Source organism: Micropterus salmoides, unplaced genomic scaffold (genome assembly GCF_014851395.1).
Source record: "Micropterus salmoides isolate LMB-PRFRI ecotype aquatic unplaced genomic scaffold, ASM1485139v1 Ms_hic_scaffold_12, whole genome shotgun sequence".
NCBI lineage: Eukaryota > Metazoa > Chordata > Actinopteri > Centrarchiformes > Centrarchidae > Micropterus > Micropterus salmoides.
The window spans coordinates 18,420,043-18,441,163 of record NW_024040263.1 but is presented as its reverse complement, the minus strand read 5'-3'; the positions used below and the strand labels follow the sequence as shown (position 1 = coordinate 18,441,163).

The following is a 21,121-nucleotide window of genomic DNA, read 5'->3' as shown; positions in this document are numbered from 1 at the left end:
TGGCATGTGGCAGCTTGAATGAAACTGTGCAAGGATACTCTTTGTTTTATGACTGGGCTTCATTGGAAGCAATTCCATAAAACAATATGAACTTTAGATGCATGTTGATTCAGTCCTAGTGCTGGTACAGCTGCTTGTTTCAGAGGCAGCATTTTTATAAGACTGTCTTAAAACAATACATTGAAAGCAGTGCAGGCCACTTTAGTAATTCTTACTGTCCTGTGGTGGGAGTTTTGTTCAAATAACTTGAAGTAAACATTTGTCTTTCTGCGGATTTATTCAATCATCTGCAGATGGACTCACAGCGACTCACAGTCCGGATGTCTCAGGGAGTGCGTTATTTATCTTAACTCGTGGGCCAGCATTATCTCATCTCACACGTTATCACTGAGGTCTGGACAGGACAATTTGACGAGATGTCTTGTTTCTTCCTTCCACATCACCACCTGAGTCACTCTGAGTCCAGGGGTTACATAAATCATTGAAATTGTCAATACATCAATATGTCTTCAATTGCCATTACAGTCCATCAGCAGTTTCAGTTATCAGTTCTTTCTGTGCAAATATTTTATTCCAAAGTTCAGCTAGCAGGTATCTTCCAAAATTACAATCTATTCCTTCGCTGGAAAGGAAACAGTCAATGAGGAGACACAGAAAAAGGATGTCCTACAAACGCTGCAACTTTGGAAAATAACCAATTTAATTTGTATAACTCAAGACAGCTGAAGCATCATGTTAACTTCTGCTTAACTTGAATGCATTTTTACACAGAACGTGAGGACTGGATTTTGACTTACAATGAAACTTTTTGGGAGCAGTATTCCTGTAATACACTGAATGTTGTATATGTAGAGAATGACAATAACCTCTACCTTGTGTGTGGTGGAGTAGTGATGATGACAAACTATAGTGCTTTCAGTGTACACATGGGTATGTGAGTATTGTTTTGAACCAGTCATTTAACGGTTCACCCATCCTGCTTCAGATACAAAAGCCTTATCAGTTAAATCCACACTTCAGCTTCTGCAATCACAAAGTAACTTCCCCCTTCTACCACTTTTGATCCAACTATCTCGCCTATCTTTTACCAGTACCCCTGTACACTGAATGTATAAAATATTAAAGACACATCTTCCTATACAGCTACTTTTGTTTTTTCACTCAATTGTCACCCTGTTGGTTCTTTTCTGCAGCCGCAGGGCACAGTCTGTTGTTACAACACTTCATTAGTGGCAGCCTCCTACAGCTTGCTTCAGGACAGGCAAACTGTCTCACATGCCCCATAATGGCCTCAGTGTAAGATGATCACAGTCATATTTATTTAATACACACACCAACAGTGTATTTGCTCTAACACTCCCACCAGTAAAAAGAAAGTATTTCAAGTTAGTCAACCCAGTAAAAATATATACGTATCATCTGCTGTTGTGTTTGAACGAGGAGCAAAAGCAGAGTCGTGTCAAGTCATGCAAGGAAATTGTGGTAAATTTCACAGTGGGGGGGAAAGTGCGGACAGGACTGCGAGTTTATTCTGACGTGTTTGAGCACATCGGCCTGCCAGTGATTGGTGGATAGAGGGCTGATTTTATCTACAGTGTCAAGAATTATTTCAGATGAATGAGAAAAGCAGAAGTCCAGTTCCTCTCACTCAAAAACACAGTATTGCTTGTCCAGATCCACTTCATCATCTCACCTGCGGTGCCACAAAAGTACTTTATTATTAGAAACAGTGGCAGAAGTTTTGAAAAAAAATTTTAAGCAGGCTCTCATGTAGGGATTTGACATTTCTCAGACTTTTCTCTTTTGTCTGGCTCTGTTACACCAACACTGGACGAATAGTGCACCTCACTGTGGCCAAAACTGACAACTACGAGTTGAAGTGCAGCATTTTTGAGCGGCATGCTTCCATTTTTAGTTTTGGCAGCCATTTTTATATATGTACCTGTGGAAAGCAAAAATATGAAGTGAAACTTATGAATATTAAATATAGTCTTAGATATTACACATGAAGTTAAGTTTACTTGTTACAAGGTTGTACAAACAGTTGTATAATGTCATTTGTGGCTCTGGTGGAGCTTTGTTGACGTCATGTTTTCTGTTCGATGCAACCTTTATGAAAAGGAAAAAAAAATACAACCATGACACACCACCTTTTTATGAGTTTTATTTATTTATTTGATTTTTAAGTGTTTTATTATTTTTTTTCTCCAAAAAAATCCTGAGGTATTCACAATATAATGGCATTTATTCTGTTTGAAATGAGACTCAGGGGGGGAGGGGGAAAATACAACCAAAAAAAAACAATACAAAATTAAACAAACCAAAAAATAAAAAAGAGAAAGAAATAGAAACAGGCAGTAAAGCTGTGTCGATTGATACAACTGTCAAGACAATAAATCCATGGTGTCGTACATACAAGAAGCATTTGAACTGCAACAGCGGTGACTGAAGTCAATCCTCCCCCCACCCTGCAAACTAGCAAAGTCATGCAAACTAGACTTGGAACTGCATTTAGAAAAACCAAGCAACAAACCTCAATGATATCTCAAAGCAGGCGTGTCCCACCTCGCGAACAGGGAGTGCAGGTTAATAACAAGCCAATCAGTCCACGATCATAGTAGCTATCATCAACTGAAATACCTAAAACCATCCAAGTTTCAAAAAATACAAGCTTTAACTGTGTTCATAGCATAGCACTAGAGTTCAAATACACCATGCGGTGGCTACTCAGCTTTAAACCATGAGCAGATAGTTTGTTGGAGCCTTCTGACAGGGTAAACAGTAAAGAAAACAATGGATGTCAGATTTTTAACCTGTTACTTTATAGACTGCACGTTAGTGTGATGGTTGAATACGATATTCTGCTTTTTGTATATAATAGTAAAATGCCAATGAGAGACTACTCCTCTAACTTGAGTCCTGTTTGCCCCCACAAAAAAAGCAATACACAATAAAAACAACAAAAAAACACCCCCCCTTTCAAAAAAAACATACAAATGACCAATAAATAAATATCAGTGAAAAAAATACACTGTTGAATAATCTTCTTGCTCTGTGTCACATATCTATGATTGATAAAAGAACTGCTGTGACTTAAAAGAAAATAAGGAAAACACCCAATATTCTTCTCTCTGCACAACAATCTGCAACACAAAACAAAAACAAACTTTAAAAAACCCATGACAAGTGCAACATCAGTCACGACAGTCTCAGCATTAGAGAAGAAAAAAAAAAAAAGCTCTGGCATTTGACCAATCAGCTCACTACTACAGCATCAGACAAACCAGAAATAATAAAACATAATAATCATAAAATAGAATAAAAAATAAAATCCATAAGCAGTGGGCAGGGATGATGAGGGGAGGGGGGAATTAAATAACAGCACACAATTTATGACCCACACTGGGGTAACAAGAAATAAAGCGATCATGATATCTGATCAAAGGAAAACAATATATAATAATAATAATAATAATAATAAAAAATACTACTAGACTCTCAGTTCAGAGGTTATCTTTATGTGGCAGTTTAAATAAGGTGGACAGACACTACAGCGTAACGGTGAGAAAAATGATTGCTCCACCTCGCCAGTAAAAGAAACCTTTAGAGAGACAGACAACACTGTGCAGCTCTCAGTGCTGTCTGGGATCACCCATTTATTTCTTTGTTCAATTTGGTGTCATCTTTGCCCTGAATAACAACAAAAAATAATAATAAAAACCGTAATCATAGTAATCATGATTATCATAAAAAAAAAACTAAACCTAATAATAATAATCACCATCAATAAAGACTTTTGGTAGACGAATAAACATCACACAAACTCTCTGCTCACACACACACAGCTAACTGAAAGGAAAGACACACGGCACATGAAGGAGAGGAAAACAGGACGTTGAGACATTTTTCTAACAAACACTGTCTGCTAATAAAGATACAGCTCCTCCTCGACAACTAATGATGGGTCCAAAGTGAAAAAGTATATTGCAAAGTTGACAAAGAACATAAAAAAGGCAAATAAAAGTGTGTCTTTTCCTAAGTACACCATAATTCAACATTTTTGCAAAAAACAAAAATACAGACTATATGTGTAAAAATCATAAATAAGGATAAAGTTTTGTGCATCCCCACCCCAACCAACCGTTGTCTTGGAAGAAAACAAACAAACAAAAAAAACAAAACAATGGCAGTTACAACGGTGACAATAACATGCAATTGATATACTTTACAGCATTGATCTGTATCTCCCCCACACTACAAACCCGCAGTCTAACCCCGGTCCCATCCCGACCCCAATACAATCCTTAAATATTTGTCAGCTCATTCAAAACATCTCTCTTGCTCTCTCTATTCTCTGTGAATGAGCTGAAGGCGGTGATGTTCATCACACTGGGAGGGGGCTTGAAAAGAAAACACACACTGTCGCCAACTCCACTTTATCCGTAAATCTGTGTATGTACAGGAGGCTTTTGTTCCCCGTCCAAGTAAGCTGACATGGTTTGAACGAATGCATAGTGAAAATGATATTTGGTTTACTTACAGATGGGTTTACCACACACACACACACACGCTGCCCCTTTGATGCCAAGACCCCTGGCCTCCAACCTGACAAGCTAATATTCACATGTAGCCACTATTGGCAGTAGCAAGAACGGGTTAACATCATATGTTTTTGATTCCTCACACACTCACATACACGCACACACACACACACACACCGACAGTCATTCCTAGGAGGAGGTGCTAAGCTGGCATGACTAGTTTGTGGTTGGTTCCACAGAGGTGCAGCGTGGCACAGTCACCCAATCAGGTGCCCAAACGGCACGGTAGAGCGAGTGTGTGCGCGTTTAAAATACACATCAGCTTAACAACAGAGGACGTCGACAGTGGGAGACTGGGTCCAGCTTTGTGTTTTAAGTCACACGTAAAGATTTTGAACAGTGAACGTTGTAGTGAGAGCGGGTCGCCCCGGCTCCCTGACGTTTTTTTTTTTTAGAAACTGCACCAATGAGTACACCTCAGTCTGTGCTGGCAGAGCAGTACAGACTGAGGGATGCTAAGCACCAGAATCAGGTCTATATGAGCAGATCTGTCATGATCAGCCCTGAATCTTGTCATTTGGAGGGGTTTAAAGGAGAAGGACAACCAAACAACAAGAGTCCCGTGTTCACTGCTGGAAGCTAAATCTGTCCCAGGTCACACGCTGGTCTCCAGATTAAAACACCCGACTAAGGCTGAGCTAACGGAGTCGTGCCAGCTCGCCGTCACATCTGCTCAGAGGCCTGTATCACCAAGAGACTTGAGCCATCTTTGGGCTTAACTTTTCTGGTATCACCAAGCTGGCTCGCTTTTAAGCGTGGGGAGATCACCATGATAACTTACACTGCTAACGGAGCAGGTCAGAGGATCAGAGTCATGGTTCAGACAGATTTACCAACATGGGCATAAGTAGAGTTTACAATAAAGTAACAAGTAATAAAACGCAAAAAAAGAAACACACAAACAGTGGCTAAATGTCTCAATAGAGTTACCTTGACTTAAGTCAGAGATAAGAGGTTTTATTTTATACAAAAGCATGCCCACTCTGGGTATAAAAACAAGGAAATTCAAGAGATTTCCACACAAACAGCCTAATAAATGACTATTATAGACGCATATTTAAAAAACTAAATTAAACTGACACTGTAGATAATCTTTAACGCTCTTAATCCACAATGCCAGCTGTCTTTAAAAGGAGACACCCCGCTGTTTTTACACACAACAACAGCAGAGGTCTGTCTTCTGTGGCACTGGAGGGTGCTGTCCTAAGTTTGACTGATAAAAAAAAAAAAAAAACTGATTGGTATGCGATTATGAATTGGATTAGCTGGATTGGAAAACCCAGCACAAACGGAGCCAGTCGATAACCAGCTGTGTGATACCAGTTGTCCAGGCTCGCTAATGTTCGGTGGAGCCCGGCAGCCCTCAGTGATACGGGCCCCGAGTGAGCGGATTGACTGAGGAGAAGGATGAGCCGGCTGGTTTCATTGCTGAGCCCTTGTCGTGTGTTAGTGCAATAGTCTCCCCCTGTACAGTAATATGACACTTACACACTCACACACACGGCACTGCTACACTACAGTGCCCCCCCCCACTAGCTATAGAGAGAGTTCATATATATCATAGCTGAGAGTAATCAATTATAATGTCAATAACAATAGTCAGAAGAATAACAACATCGCTCTTTCTTATTTTAGTTGAGTTGTGGACACCTTTGGTGAGAACTGTGAAGGTTGTCAAGCTTGCAGGCGACCTGTGGACAGATGGAGGGACGGATGGACGGAGTAAAGGATGGATGCAACAAAAAGCATCTGGACAGACAGACATCCCCTCAGGTCTTATCTACACTGTACAGAGTTTAGTGTGACGTCGGGATATAAATGATTAACTACTTTACACGTACAGCTACATTTGAGGTGAGGTGTGTGGTGTGAGTACTTTTTGTGAAGCCAACCTCCCTGCACTCTCTCTTCTACTACTCCATCTCACCATTGCTCACTTGCGTTTGCCCTCTTCAGACTTGCTCTTCTGTATTTGGTAACGTGTTGACATTGCATTATTTTACTTATTTGGCTTAAAAGAAAAAGAATAAAGTATTTTTTTTTTGTCCTTTGGGGAAAATAAGTGACAGCAGCGTCTAAAGCAATAATAAAAAAGTAGCAGCAGCAGCAGCAATGTAAATAAATAACATCGTTTGAACAGAACAGTAAACATCAAACACGACACACTTACTCACTCACTAACATCATAAATGGTAGGTTGGTGTAACACCATGAAAGCTTTTTACAGTAACCAGCTAGCCTCAGAGCTCTGCAGTTTTGTGGAACTGAGGTTGTTCTTCCCCTTGTTTCCTCTCTCCTTTTTACACACTCACTTCCTGTCAACTATCTCCAGTTTGCCTCTGACTTTTCTTTAAACTTTCCATTCCACTTTCCTAAATACTCCCCGTCTTCCCTCTCACCTCACTCAGTCATCTCCTCTCGTTTTCCTGTTGTTTTGATTTTCACTCATCTTTTCTGCCATCTTGACAATATTCCTGCTCTCTCTCTCTCTCGCTCTCTGACACTTAACAGTTTCCTCTCTCTATTTTTGCCAGGCCTCAGTTCTCTGTGTCTAGCAGTGATTTGGTTTGGTGTGTGACAGGGCGCAGGAGGTTTGAGTCTGCAAATCTAGCAGGCTTTGGCTGTGGCCCTGCAAGAGGCGAGGCAGTCAGTGACCTGCGCTCATTACGTACATCTATACATCACAATTTCAAACACACACAGACCAGTTCAGGTGTGCCTGGTTTATCAAGCGCGACACACTCAATTTTATCTTCACAATCCTCTAGTTCAGGGGTCTCAAAGTAACTGGGGGCCACGGGCCAGGTTGTTTTCTGCTGGTGGGATAAGAAACTCCAAAGTAATGTCGATTCAGGCTCCCAGAGAACGGCAGCTTTGTCCTTACAGATGAGACAGGAAACAGTCAAATTAAACTCCACGGAAACATAATCAATTGTTCCGGTCTCTGGAAACTGTCTGTGCTCCAGGTCAAACGTTCTTTTGGGTTTTGAAACTACCATTTTGGTGTCATTTAGGTGTGTTTTGCCAAATCTAGGCGGTGTTCCTCTTACAGTATGGTAGGTAGGTACGATTACTTGATCAGCTGTATTTAAAAAGTGAAGATTTGCTGCTTTTCTTTGTTAATGATAGCAAACTGACTTGTCTTAATCTGATAATCTGGAAACATGACAGTCTGACATTTTGATCTGCTTTGACTGTGATCAATAAAAAAATATTGTAAGTTGAACCCCTGGAAAAAGTAAATGATTACTTCAGGCCTAAAAGACAAAAATAGAAAACTGATATGTGAGGCAGATTTTTGAATGAATTCTAAAAATGATAGCTGCTTTATGACTTTGTGGGTCAGGTCTGGCCCCTGGCCTGGTAGTTTGAGACCCCGGATCTAGTTTCTAAAAACTGAAATGTTTGCAGGGGCAGGTCTAAATCTCTTGGCCTCCACCAACAACAAGCCTTTGGTTTGGTAACACTGTGGAGCTCTATGTCACACTAAAAACAGAGGCAGACAGAGCGGTGGACAAAGAGGAAGAGGTAGACAAACAGAGAGAGTGAAGTAAAGAAATGCTCCACAAGCTCTACCCCATACAGCACATATTCTTTGTACAAGCTCCTGTTCTTTGCCTTCTCAATGAAAAAAAAGCACTCTGCCCCCACTTTTAATCTCCAACCTCTCTCTTGTTTCTCACATTAGTAACAGTTATTCACCTCCCCTCTTATTCGATTTTCTTTTCTCACGCACACTTCTAGAAAGTCGGACACTCCACCTTTCTAACTCATCTTTGCTCTTCTTCGTTTCCCTCCATCTCCTGTAACACTCTTTAAGTTCATCTAAGTCATTATGAACACACAACAAAATCCTAAAATGTCCTTTTGTACAAAGCTAGAATGCAACACTAATTTTTTTGTTATTCTTTTTCATTGTGTTTGTTTTCCAATTATGCAGCTGCTAAATACAATAATGGGTGATCTAAACGTATTTCATATCAAAGTTAATGAGGATTACTATCCTAACATGTTAAAAATGAAGGACAGCCAACATTATGAATTCATTCTTGTTTGTGTGTTACAGCTGTAGTGTGAAGGTGAAGAAATGACATGGAAACATAATCTCACTACTAACCACCTGTGACACACACACACACACACACACACACACACACACACACACACACACACACACACCCTGAGAATGTGTGATAGTAGAAACACCTGAAGAATCATAATTGCACCGGACATTGTGTCCTCCATAATGTTTATGTACAAGAGAGATTAATGTTTGCTAATGTAGCAGATGCTTTCTTCCAGTGTGTAGTGACTACTCTGTTGACGGATCCAATGGATCAATGTTGTAGACGGACATGAAGATGAAAAACTACCGAGTTTTTTTTTTTTACTGTAGAAACACATGCAAGATACACACAGTTTGTATGAAAGTGAGTGTGTGGCTGTTACACACACCGTGACGTGACGTGAAAGGATAGTGTGACAAGACGCGACAGTGTGTGAATGAATGAAGCTAACTGCAGCGTGAACCTTTTTTCCTCTTCCCACCCTCCCATGTCTGCCTGTCCAGATTCAACACACTGAGAAACACCTGTGTCATCCATTGATCCGTCCATCACTCCACCTGTCAAGCCAGAGTCCTCCCCCCTCCTCTGTAGGCTCTTCAGGTTCTCCGGTGGACAGATGGACAGGCGGACTGGGTCTAACGCTGGGCTTAGCTGCTAACGCTGGGCTAGACTAGGACAGACTGAGTCTGGGCTTGGCAAAGCTAAAGCTAGACTAGACTAGCGTCAGCCTAAGCTAACGCCAGGCTGGGCTAGGCTACCTACTGAAGAGCGAGTGGAGCTGGTGCTGATGGCTGTAACACTGGCTGCTGCGAGGCGACTCGGTGCGATCCATCACCGCCTGGAACCAGCCGGCCACGTCCACCTCAAGCACCTCGTAACGCCGGATGAAACTATGCTCCTGGACGAGGAAGAGAAACAGCGAGAGGGAGACAGTTTAGTTACGTGACTATTATTTATTTCTGGGAAATCTCAACGAAATGTTTGTTGCTTGGTGTCTTACCAGCAGCTGGTGGTATTTTGGCCTTTTTCTGTGATCCTTTGTGAGGCTGTGGACAGACACACACATGAAGTGAAGCTGCAATGAGTGATTTTTAAATAATAAATTTAATTTGCTTCATATAAAAGTGTATCAGCAAGTGACATGATAATAAATAAAACACTGACAACAACACCCACACTCAATAACTAACTAATCATAAGCCTGAGAAAAGCAACTTGATGACCTGAGAGCTGGACTGCAGTCTGTGAGCATCAGTTACATAGAGTGAGATTTGTACTCACCAGTCTTTGACGAAGGACTGGAAGTCAAGGGAGAAGCCCATGCCGAGGGGAAGCAGAGGAGGATCTTCCTGCAGCACTTTGGTCAGAACTTCAAAGTCTGTCTTGCAGTTCTTGTACGGAAACTGTCCTGTGGCCAGCTCCACCTACAAGACACAAGAACCCATTAACATCCACTGTCAATGATGGAAATAAACGCTACACTTGTTTGGAAAAAGACTGTTTAAATAAATAACACAATATAGTAACTCTACAGTTGTGTACAACTAGATTCAAGCAGGTTTTGTCAGTAATTTGACAAAAATCGAACTCACTTTGTTGCTCAAACCATTGTTTTTTCATTCATTACTGGACTATCTGCCTAATGTTCACCGTTCTTCAGATGCGGTGGAGACACAGGTACTTTCAGTTCCCTAGATTAGTTCCTGAGGCTGTTTCCTGGAACTATTTAGTCTGGGGTGTTTCGGGTAACCACTCATGTCTCTGTTGACAGCTGTAGAATAATAGATGAAGCTACAGTGGGAAATTCAGATGAGACAAAACATCCCCATATTAAAAAAAAAAATCCTCTTTCATAATGGTTTTCAAACAGGGCTAGCAGTTCATGCTTAGCCAGCAAGCTCCGGTTTTAAAAACTGGTCTGAGGTCAGTACATCATGCTGACAACAGAGAGCGTGATGTGAACCATGGCATTACTGTAATTACTGCCCTCGAAATGTTTGCCACCACCTAATACATCTTAGCATTAGTACTTTACAATGGTATCTTCCATTTTGACACATTTGCACCCACTTTGAAAACGAGTGCACTTCTTTCCTGGTAAGAAAATAAAAGTAGTTTTACCAGAGAGATGCCAAGGCTCCACACATCTGCTCGGATGTCATAGTCAGGTTTGGTGGGATCTGGAGGGTCTATTCTCTCAGGCTGCAAGAAAACAAAAACAGGCAAGACTCTGTTTAGGGAATACATGTGTGTATCATGTTTAAACTGGGATATTTTCTGATTGCATCTGTTTGTATCCATTTATGTCTTGTGTTCAAATATATTGGTAAGGCCACAAACACAAACATGTTGGCTGACAGACAGGATGTGAGAACTTTGTGTGTGAGATACTTGTTGTGTTTTGAGTGTAGTGTGTGTGAGCTTTCACTCACCGCCATGTAGGCAGCACAGCCGGCACTGCGGGTCTTGGCCTTGGAGTCGACGAGGCGTCCGCTGATGCCGAAGTCACACAGTTTGATCTGACCTTTATCGTCCAGGAGGATGTTGGAGGGTTTGACGTCCCGGTGGATGACGCCATGTTTCTCTTTCAGGTACAGCAACGCCTTCACTATCTGGAGCAGAAACACACAGAGCGAGTCCATAAGCAATCAATCAAACAATCACGTGAGCAGAGTTCCCATCTGTGTTTCTTCCTCTTACCGCCACAGTCATCTTTCCGAGGATTCGCTCTGGAATGGGGCCCTGGATTCTCTTCTTCAGCTTCTCAGCACACGTTCCCATCAGCTCCATGGCAATGAATACATCCGTCTGACCACGCACACAAACACACATTCAACATCCAGCATTTACCAGCACACTTCAGGAGGTACCACAGGGGAGCTTACTGAAATATGTAAAAGCAGTCACACTGGGTGCAAATATAAAAATAAACCCAAGTCTGTCTTTTAGCTGGTGAAGGACTACTATTGTATTGTAGTTAATGTATGTAAAGTATTTTGGAGAAACCCACGTTGGTTACTATGGCGCCATAGCACTGGATGATGTAAGGGCAGTCATGACTCTTCAGCACCACATCCAGGTCCATCAGGATCCTCTTGTTCTCATCCTTGTTTCCTGTACGACGCATTTGCTGGTGACACACACACAAAAAAGAGACATGTAAGATTCCTGCCAAAATTTGAATGTATGAAACACACACCACGGCGGGTGTGCATGTTAAAAAACAAGCCATTAGGAAATCACAACACAAAGACTCCTCTGGTGAGCTGAGGGACTCCCTAATTGTTAAACAACTCGGACAGCTACAATTAAGCCATCTCTTAAATAGAAGGGTTGTTATGTGGGGTTATTACTGCCACTGTGTTGGTAAACTAGTCGCAATTAAAGCACAACAGAAAATCAGAGCGCTAAGTCAGGCTGGGTGTCAAGCTCCTCCTGTGTTCTGATCACGCTGACTGGTCTTTGAGAGTTTACTTCAAGTCTTTATGGTCCCTGTAGGGACATTTTCTTATTTTCTGAAAATAAGCCACAGCTTGACGAAAATGATGGGATGTACCTGAGTTGTTCAGCATCACAGCATTGGCAGACCAATCACACAGAATTAGTAAAGCACAAATAACTATAATAATTACACAAAGCTCATATTATTATATATAAGTATGTTGTTGTTTCAGGAAACCCATCTCCGTAGGTGAACTTGAATTCTTTCTAAGACTGCTTAAATACACTAGCCAAAAACCAGCAGTATAAAAGCAATGCTAAAAATCATTAATATAAATTAATTTTAGTGAATTATGTCTTCCCAAACATCTGAAATTCAGTTCTGTACAGACACTCCAACCCCCATCAAATACATTATTTACAGAAAGAGCTTCAAACTGCAATTGACATTTAATTTAGGTAATATGATCTAATGAAAAGCGTTCTAATCATGTCTCAAATCTCTTTCTGGGTTATGTACTAATTCAGTCCTGTTTTAAACTAACTGTGTTATTAATGACTAATACTTAAATATTTTTATGTATTCTGTATTCCTTATGTTATTATTTTCTGTCAGTGTCTAGATTCTGTCCCGTGTGTATTTGTGGATCCCAGAACAACTAGCCACAGCAGGTGATACTAATGGGACACTTTAAAAATCAAACCTATGGCATGGGAAATAAAACATTTTTCTCCTTTTACATATAAGCGTAGGAACGCCAAAATGTTTCAAGAATTGATTTCACAAAAAGGAATAAATGACTCGTTACAAACTTTGGATACTCATTTTAGCAGGCTGGCTTCCCGAGGAAAGGAAATACTGATAAATGTGTGAGTGCAGGAGGCTCTTACTTTGACAGCGATGACATGGTCGGTCTTCTTGAATCGTACTTTGAAGACCTGTCCACAGGTCCCGCTGCCAATCTCCCCCTCACTGATCAGGTCCGTCACCTCGGCTGGATACCGCTGTGGACAGATGAGGAAGCACAAACACAGAATAAGACTTCAGATCATGCTTAAGATATTTTTATCGGTTAAAATGTTAACTAAATTTTGTCTCTACGCTGACTCTTTGAGCCGAAAATAGATGAAAGAGGCCAGGTCTGACTTTCTGCATCGTAAAGCAACACTGAACTCCCTCTGGGCCATTTACTAACAAATGTTTTGATGTGTAATTAAGCTGCTCCCCCACTGGCCATGTCTGAGAACACCAGCACACAGTGGGAAGATGCATCATTTCCCTGCTTTGTTAAAATTAAACCACTGGTGACTGAGATGCTGTGAACAACATCTCACTGGGTGCATGATGTAACAACCCTTCAGGGCTAATGAGAGGAAGTAAAGACAATCTGGAGTGCAGCGATGAGTCAAATCTCTTTCTCAAGCATCTTCAAACCCTGAATGGCACTAACTGCGATACTGGACCTGAAGGTTGCACGAGGGAGGAAAAACAAACAAACAAAATGAGGCCAACCCGTAGTCACTGTCCTCGATTTTATCTTGGTAGATAAAAGCAACACAGTTTTTGAGTTTTTAATAATATTCTGTTTATTGTCAAAGAGATAAAAAAAATGCCTTGATAGAGATTCAATGCAGTGCTCAAGGAGACTTCAGCGGTACAGATGTTTGCTTTCATAGCCTGCCTGCATTCTCATCATAATGAATTAGATTTTATTCTTTCTTACTGAATGCTGATGAGAACAAAGAAGTGTTAAAAAAAGTGTGATAAAAAATAATTTAAGACTGTGTAAAGTGATGTCTTGATGTCAGCAATATAAGTGAGTCTAGTTTATTCTATAATTTTGTAACTGTCAACAAGTCGCAAGAAATTGCAACACCCAACTCCCCCATTTGAGTGCTCAGCCGCCACCCCATCGGTTCCTACTGGAGATGTAAATATTTGAAAACAAGTCACAAATATGTAGTTTTAGTTTCTTTTAAAGTTATTTCCTAAAGCAACTGTAGTTTGCAGCAAATGTTACTCAAACAGGAGCTAATGGAGCAATTGTTGTGGATTAATACACATTTACTGCCCTTGCGATTATATACAGCAGCAGGACGGTGCATCTGGAAATCGATTCAAACTAAACCTCAGTGCCCATGATCATTGTAATGAAGCATCAGTGTGGCTCACTCATGTGTTTTCAATAGTTTTTGGACACCAATAGAGGTCAACAGAAGAAGACATAGGATGTGTTGCTACATTATCACTGTTTTTCAGTTAATATAATTTATGACATGCGGGAGGGATTAACATTTACAGACCAGAAAAAAACTCAACATGTGACTCCGTGTGCACATCTCACCTGACCGTCGATCTTCAGATAACCCGTCTGTTTCATGATCTCCTGCAATTTCTGGTCAATCTCAGCACTGTGGGGACAAACCACACACACAGCGGCACACACAGTCAGGGAGCGCTACTGCCACATGAAGTAAGTTTCAGTGTGAAAAGTCCACAGCGAGATGAGAGAGAGACTTCTGACTCATAAATGGATGCAGTGTGTGTGCTTCTGTACATCTCTTCTACCCACACACACTCTGCATGCAGATCCATTGTGTGTAACGTTCTGCTCACACCCCAGTGGTATAATACATAAATATATATGTAAAATCACAGTCAATCTGTTTTGTCTCTCTATGTTTACCCAATAATTATTCCTCTGTACTTTAAACAGTACACTCACTCACCCTGTGTGGATATCTGTGCATGTGTGTCTATGTTCACAGAAAGGTTATTATTATTATTTATTTCAAAACCAAAAATGTATTGAATATCTTTTTTTAAAATCAACAATCTTTTACCACCATCTTACAATTCTATGCTGTACACAAAGAGGCGTTTACTGATGCCACATCAACTTGTTTGCTGTTGTCAGATGACAGTTATGCGAATACAGTTCTCTTGTTAATCACTGCTCAGATGAACATCAGCATTGTGTCCATACTTCTCTAGGCTCTTCTGTAGGCCATACGGAGGTGTGGGCAGGGTCAGCATATGTCGCGGGCGGCTGGGGTAGGGGTGGTGCTGAGGCGAACTCTCTGAAGATGATGAACGGCTGCCTCCATCGTTGGCCAGTGGCAGCTGGAGCGCTGTGGTGGTGGGGGGGGGTTGCATGACACATTAGACACAGACAGGAGTACAGAACAAAGAGCACAGTTTCGCACCAGAGGCCAGCATGCCACAAGGTGTAAGATGGCTATGTTTAATCATGCATTTTCATTGACTCCATTATTTAAGTGGTTTAAAGCTGTTGTGCACCAACAGAGATCATTTATTATTTGGACACACACTGACTAAATCTAAGTGTCTGATGAATTAAGTATGTGATCTATCATACGCTGTGTAGTACTAACTAAAATGTATTTCCCATGAGACACCAGGAGAAAGTGGCCTTGGCAAAGTCAAAGAGTTCTTTTACTACAGCCCTGCGATCTAGATCCGTAGTGTTTAACCAGCATATGAACTTGTTGTTTTTATTTCCCCAACGTCACAGCTTTGTTTTTGTTTCGCTGATCTAATGTTAACAGGATGGTTATCTCACAGCAAAAGCAACACCATTCTCAGGCAGGGAGAGACAGCGCAGAGTTAGCCCGTAGCCCGGGAGGTACAGTTTAGGGACGTGGGCAGCCATTGGTTTTATGTAAGTATGATAGCAACTGTACTCACTAAAGTGAGATCTCACATTACAAAACATACGGGGAGCAGGGAAACAAGTATGGGCAGTGAGTCGATCATATAGCTTTTAAACAAACCAACAGTTTATTTGGAGGTAAAACGAAAGTGAGCACACCTGTAATGTTGTTAATAATCCCTCAATATACAGGAAAACTGTGTGCACAACTACAGCAAGCGCTGTAGTTCTTGAACCAGGTTTGTGAAATGTAATGGACAAGTAATATTTTAACTGTTCGCCTTTGTTTTCTCTTCCAAATAAGTTTGGCTTCCCTGGGTATGTCTCACAACCTAGTAATGTGTTCCCAATCCTAGAGATTCTTTTGGTGAGTGCAACAGACAGAAGTGATGATCCCAAGTTGTAACTAGAACTGCAAACAGTTGTAAGCGGGGTCCAAGCCCCCCAGCACCAGCCGCACCACTCGCCCCACGGAGGCCGTGCAAGTCGAACAATTAATAATTGAATAAACAATCAGAGTTTGACATTTAAGGGACTTGCGGTTACGGAGATAAAATTAATGTATTTCTATGGGAGTGTTATTTGATATACGATTAATAGCGCCACCTGGAGGCCGATTGACACCAAATTTCATACAGCCCCTTGGGAAGGCGTGCCACATAAGGTCCCCAAGTTTGGTGATCATAGGACATCCCTAACTTAAGAGAAGACATCACTTCTTGTTTAGAGCGTTAGGCGCACACATTTGTTAGCTTACAAATCTGAAAGTTTTTCGCGTATCAATCTGGGGAGCACTAACTTTTATCAGCTTGGTCCAGAGATTGTCTGTGCCAAGTTTGGTGTCGATTGGACTTGCCGCTTCGGAGGAGTTCTTTAAAATAGCTTTTTCAGTTTTTACGATTTACTGAAAAGAAAACGTCATCGCACAGAAGCGTGTCCTATACTTTACGAATAGACAGTATCCCCCAAACACGTAGACAAAAGGTTTATGAATGTGTGATGTAGTGGCGCGTAGTTATGAGGCAAAATGTCCTTTGGTTCAAAATGCCATTGAAATGAATAGGATTTTCCCACGGTATTTGAGCTTCAATTATAGCGCCACCTTTAGTCTTTTTGATACCCCTAAATGACTTATACGCCATATTGAAAATCCAGTTTAAAACTGACTGGCACTGAAACATGCTTCTAGCCCCGTATAAACAACTAAATTGTGCGTTCAAGGACATGTTTAACTCCGATTGTAATATCAGGTGTATGTGCAAGTACTGACTCTTTTTCAAATGGAGAACAATTTCAGGCAAACAATCTAAAGTAGTATTAGCACAGACCAGACATGCAACCAAATGCTCAGACAAGTCAGCTAGAAAGGTGACCTCCCTGACTATGAACACTAAGAGTGGCTTCTGGACCCTAATTACTAAGAGTTCAATTCACTACTTATAATAAAATTCACATTTTTTTTTTCAACTTTTTAAATGTCTGAAACCAGTTCACAAAACACTGAGGACCATGCAGCTGTTATGATCATTATTTTTTTAGTAGCAGGTTGGCAGCTCTTCTGAGAGTGCCAGCAGGTGTTCGTATCCATGAGTCACCTGCGGATAGATCAGCCTGTAAGGGGAGAATCAGTTAGTGAAGAGGGGTTAGTATGGCGAGGAAGGAAAACTCAGGCAGTCTTTGGCACAGGTCGCATCTCCCCAGTTCGGCTGGCTCCAGATGGACAGACGAAAGGACAGACAGGCAGACAGAGCGAGGAGAAATGAGACATAAACAATCACAGGCACTGCTGCATCGCCTTCTGCTCACACAGAGCTGCTGCAACAGGAAGAAGGGAGATGCCAGAAGATGAATAACAGACAAGCGACATCAAACAGTCTGAGAAGTTCAGCCAAAACTGCATAGCACAGACTAAGCTGAAAGTCAGTCAGTTGGACTCTGACAGGAAGGACAGTCTTCAAGTCGCCACACAACGAAAAGAGAGAGAGAGAAAGAGAAGCCAGAGTGTTCGCAGCACTCCTGCAGACGAACCAGTGGGGATGCTGGATTAGAGACTGTGTCAAACAAAACACAACCCAAAACATCGTGTCGTGCAGAAAAGCCACATGCACCGTGTTTCTCTGCCTCCAGCACAACAAAGGTTAATTATCCGACACTCGCCCGTACATACACTGTGAACATCAACACACACCAACACTACCCTGCCACTGACACAAAGGGGGGGACTGGGGATGGAAAGATGGAGAGAAGATGTGATTTGAGGGGAGGTGTAAAGAACTGCTGGGCTAAAATATCAGTACTTGTTTGACAAACATGGATTAAACCCAGACGTAATCTTACCAGGAACTGGTCTGAGGTACAGAGCAAGAAAGTAAGTGTGTGCAGGGAGGAGGTTTGAAGGGAAAAAAAACAAAAAAAAAAACTTGAAGTCTATATGGCAAATTGTGGTTAATCCATGTCTTTGAAACCACAATACACATTGTCAACTGATGCTAACATATGTTACTTTTTTTTGATGTGACCATATAGTCTGACTGGCTGAAACACAATATGCCCCTATAATTTTTGGAGAGAGTGAGCTGACTTTTACTTGCCACAGACTTTTTAGACTCTGATTACATGGGATGTAAGAAATGTGCATATAAGTGTTAAAAAGACAAACATGAGTAATACTAGTAGTAGTACTGAGGATCTATTGGGCTTTAATGGCAGGAGAAAACAAAGGTAAACTTGTGTTTTTCTCTGATGAGTTTAAAAAAAAAAAGAAGATAGACAAAAATAAAGGGAGGAGGGGATGGGAGGTGAAACGGGGGACACAGGTGTTGGGGGAGGAGGGGTTGCAGTGGCAGAGAGAGTGATGGATTGAATGATACCTGCACGTTGGGAGGGGGCTGGAGCAGGACTGAGCTGGATCACGATGACTAGACAGAGGAAAGAAAATATACACACACGCACGCACATTACTGCACTGTTCTACTGAGATGCTCGCACACACACTCTCCATCATATAACAGAGAAAAACAAAAAAACTAAAATTCCCTTCAATATAAATTCCCTTTTCTTTTCTTCAAACATAAACAAAAGCAGTGTATTTTAGGAGATAAGGGGAAATCTTTTTTTATTTTTTATTGTCAATAAATCCTATGAAAAGACCAAGATCAACAATGCGCTAGTCTGTCTCCATCTGTCTGTGGCACTCAGCAGTCAAGTCATGAACCAAAAAAAAATGGGTTACAAATGTATTGTTTCCATTTAAAAAAAGGCTCAATCACTTTTGGGCCCTGTAGTTTAAAGCAGACGTTACTCAAACAGGACTAAATATTTCTCAGGGACTATTTTCAACTGCAGATGAATACACTTCTGGCACTCCAGTGAGTTTTTACAGCAGCAGGGTGGTGTACATCCAGTCAAAATAAACTACAGTGCCCATATTCACTTTAATTAAATAATGTGCAACCCAGTGTGGCTCACTGGTGTGTTTTTAATGCGGATGCACTGAATCAACCTTTTCTCTTCCAACACTGCTGCCTTGACTCAGATGATCTGCCAATACTGAGTGTTGACCCGATACCAGTGGTCTCCTTTTCCCAAATTTAATATTTGTATAACTCACTGCTTGGAACTTACTAGCATCACATGGATGATCAACTTAATCTGGCCAGTATTGGAGTATTACTAGTTTTTTAGAGAAGCCAGGGGGATGATTGATTGACTGCTGGTTTTGGTCTTTTCTTGAGACTTGTTGACAATAACCAACATACAGAATAGCACCAGCCTTTCCTTTAACTCATCCACACATCATTACAATCTCATTCTCACAGGCAGCTAGTATAACCTCACAACACATTTTTTGAGAGCATTTTTTGTTTCTCTCAAAGCTCATTAGAAGTGAGGTTCTGTAGGAAATAATCTTTGTGCAGTTGAGTGACTGCTTAGAGTTTCTTATATTGAACAGTTTATATTTCATAGTTCACTATGTCACTGCTAAAACGATAAAGAGCTTTCTGTCTCCAGTGTGTATTTCGGTGTTACATGTCAAGCATGTAACATGTCAGCAGCACAGGCATGTTGCAGACTCCCCTGCTGTGCTAGCCGGGCTGTTTAGTTGGGGGGAGTTTTCTCCTCCAGTCGGTGGAAGGGCCCAAGTTACTGTTTCACCAAACATTATAACACTCACTTCACATTCACTGAAAACTGTGAAGGATTTTATTCAACGAGTCTGCAGCAGAATGACATGTTACCTCTAAATGTAGTATCCGTGTATAAGACAAAACACCCTGACCAACGGTCGGTAACGTCTGTTTAACGTTAGCTTGATGTGATAGCTCGCACAGTTTAGCGTCTGTATCGTCACGGGTCCAAACTGGCAGTGAGAAATTGACTTTGCCGGAGCAGTCACGAGCAAACACGCTGCTTACTAATTACACGAAACCACGGGTACGCTGGGATGAATGGCACTTTCGTAATATAATTAGTAAACGGGCTGGAAACTACATCACATATTCAGATTGACGCTGGGCCTGCCACTGACTATCACTCAGGCTGCTACCGTGGTAGCTTAGCATGTTTGACAAGACCGAATCGGAACAGATTTCGGGACGTGACAACAAGCAAGATGTTTCATGACAGCGCTTCATTTTTAAATATTTTGTTTTCCTCGCTATGTATATTACTCCACTAGTTAAGTAAGTTGTTTGACAGTAAAATCAGCCGACCAAGCTCAGTCGGTGTTTGTTTATGTAGCTAGCCTGTTAGCATTTAGTAGCTAGGCGCAACATAACACCCCCACTCCTCTCCCTCCCTCCGCCTCTCCGATCTTTCCCCCCGCTATTCTGGCCGTTACCGACTCCCCGGTCCTCCCCGGTGGACACTCACTCGGCCTCGGACGAGATCGCTGTGGACTCATGTCGATGTTGAGGTCGATTCTCCGGCGAGATTCTTCATTTTCCTGCTTTAGTTTCTCCTCGATTCGCGACAGCCTCTGTTCCAGCGACGACATCTTGAAAAATTGAGCACCATGTAGTTCTCAGCAGAGCTCTCGACTCCCCTCTCTGGCGATCAGGCAGGGCCAGCAGCACACTCACTGACTGAAAACACACACATTACACACATATTATAGAGTCACACATATTTACAGTCAATAGTTATAATAGTCATTTACCTAGTTTATACAAGTGGGATTATTAAGGAGCCAGGGTACCTGTTCTTAAGGGGATCTGAATAGGGGAACTAAAAAGTCCAGCTGTAGACCTACTGAGACAGACAGTTAATCCTTAACCTTGAAAACCTTTACTACATAATTATCTCTACTCAAGGTCCTCTTACTCGCTTGTTCCGGAGC

General features: G+C 41.5%; 1 protein-coding gene across 2 annotated transcripts; it reads right to left on the bottom strand.

Moving 5' to 3' along the window:
- Positions 1-2,147: 2,147 nt before the first annotated feature.
- Positions 2,148-20,858, bottom strand: map2k7 (mitogen-activated protein kinase kinase 7). 2 transcript variants are annotated; one of them, XM_038713823.1, is made up of 13 exons: positions 20,656-20,858; positions 18,654-18,701; positions 15,097-15,241; positions 14,455-14,521; positions 13,001-13,114; positions 11,679-11,798; positions 11,369-11,476; positions 11,101-11,280; positions 10,790-10,870; positions 9,950-10,092; positions 9,669-9,714; positions 9,431-9,566; positions 2,148-3,143 (listed from the first exon to the last, which is right to left on the bottom strand). In XM_038713823.1, exons 1-13 carry the CDS (start codon positions 20,777-20,779, stop codon positions 3,094-3,096), a joined length of 1,362 nt encoding a protein of 453 aa, XP_038569751.1. In that variant the 5' UTR covers positions 20,780-20,858; the 3' UTR covers positions 2,148-3,093. The 2 variants fall into 2 exon arrangements, with proteins under 2 accessions (XP_038569751.1, XP_038569752.1); XM_038713824.1 differs by lacking the exon at positions 18,654-18,701 and having other exon boundaries at positions 20,656-20,856.
- Between the last annotated feature and the right edge of the window lie 263 nt (positions 20,859-21,121).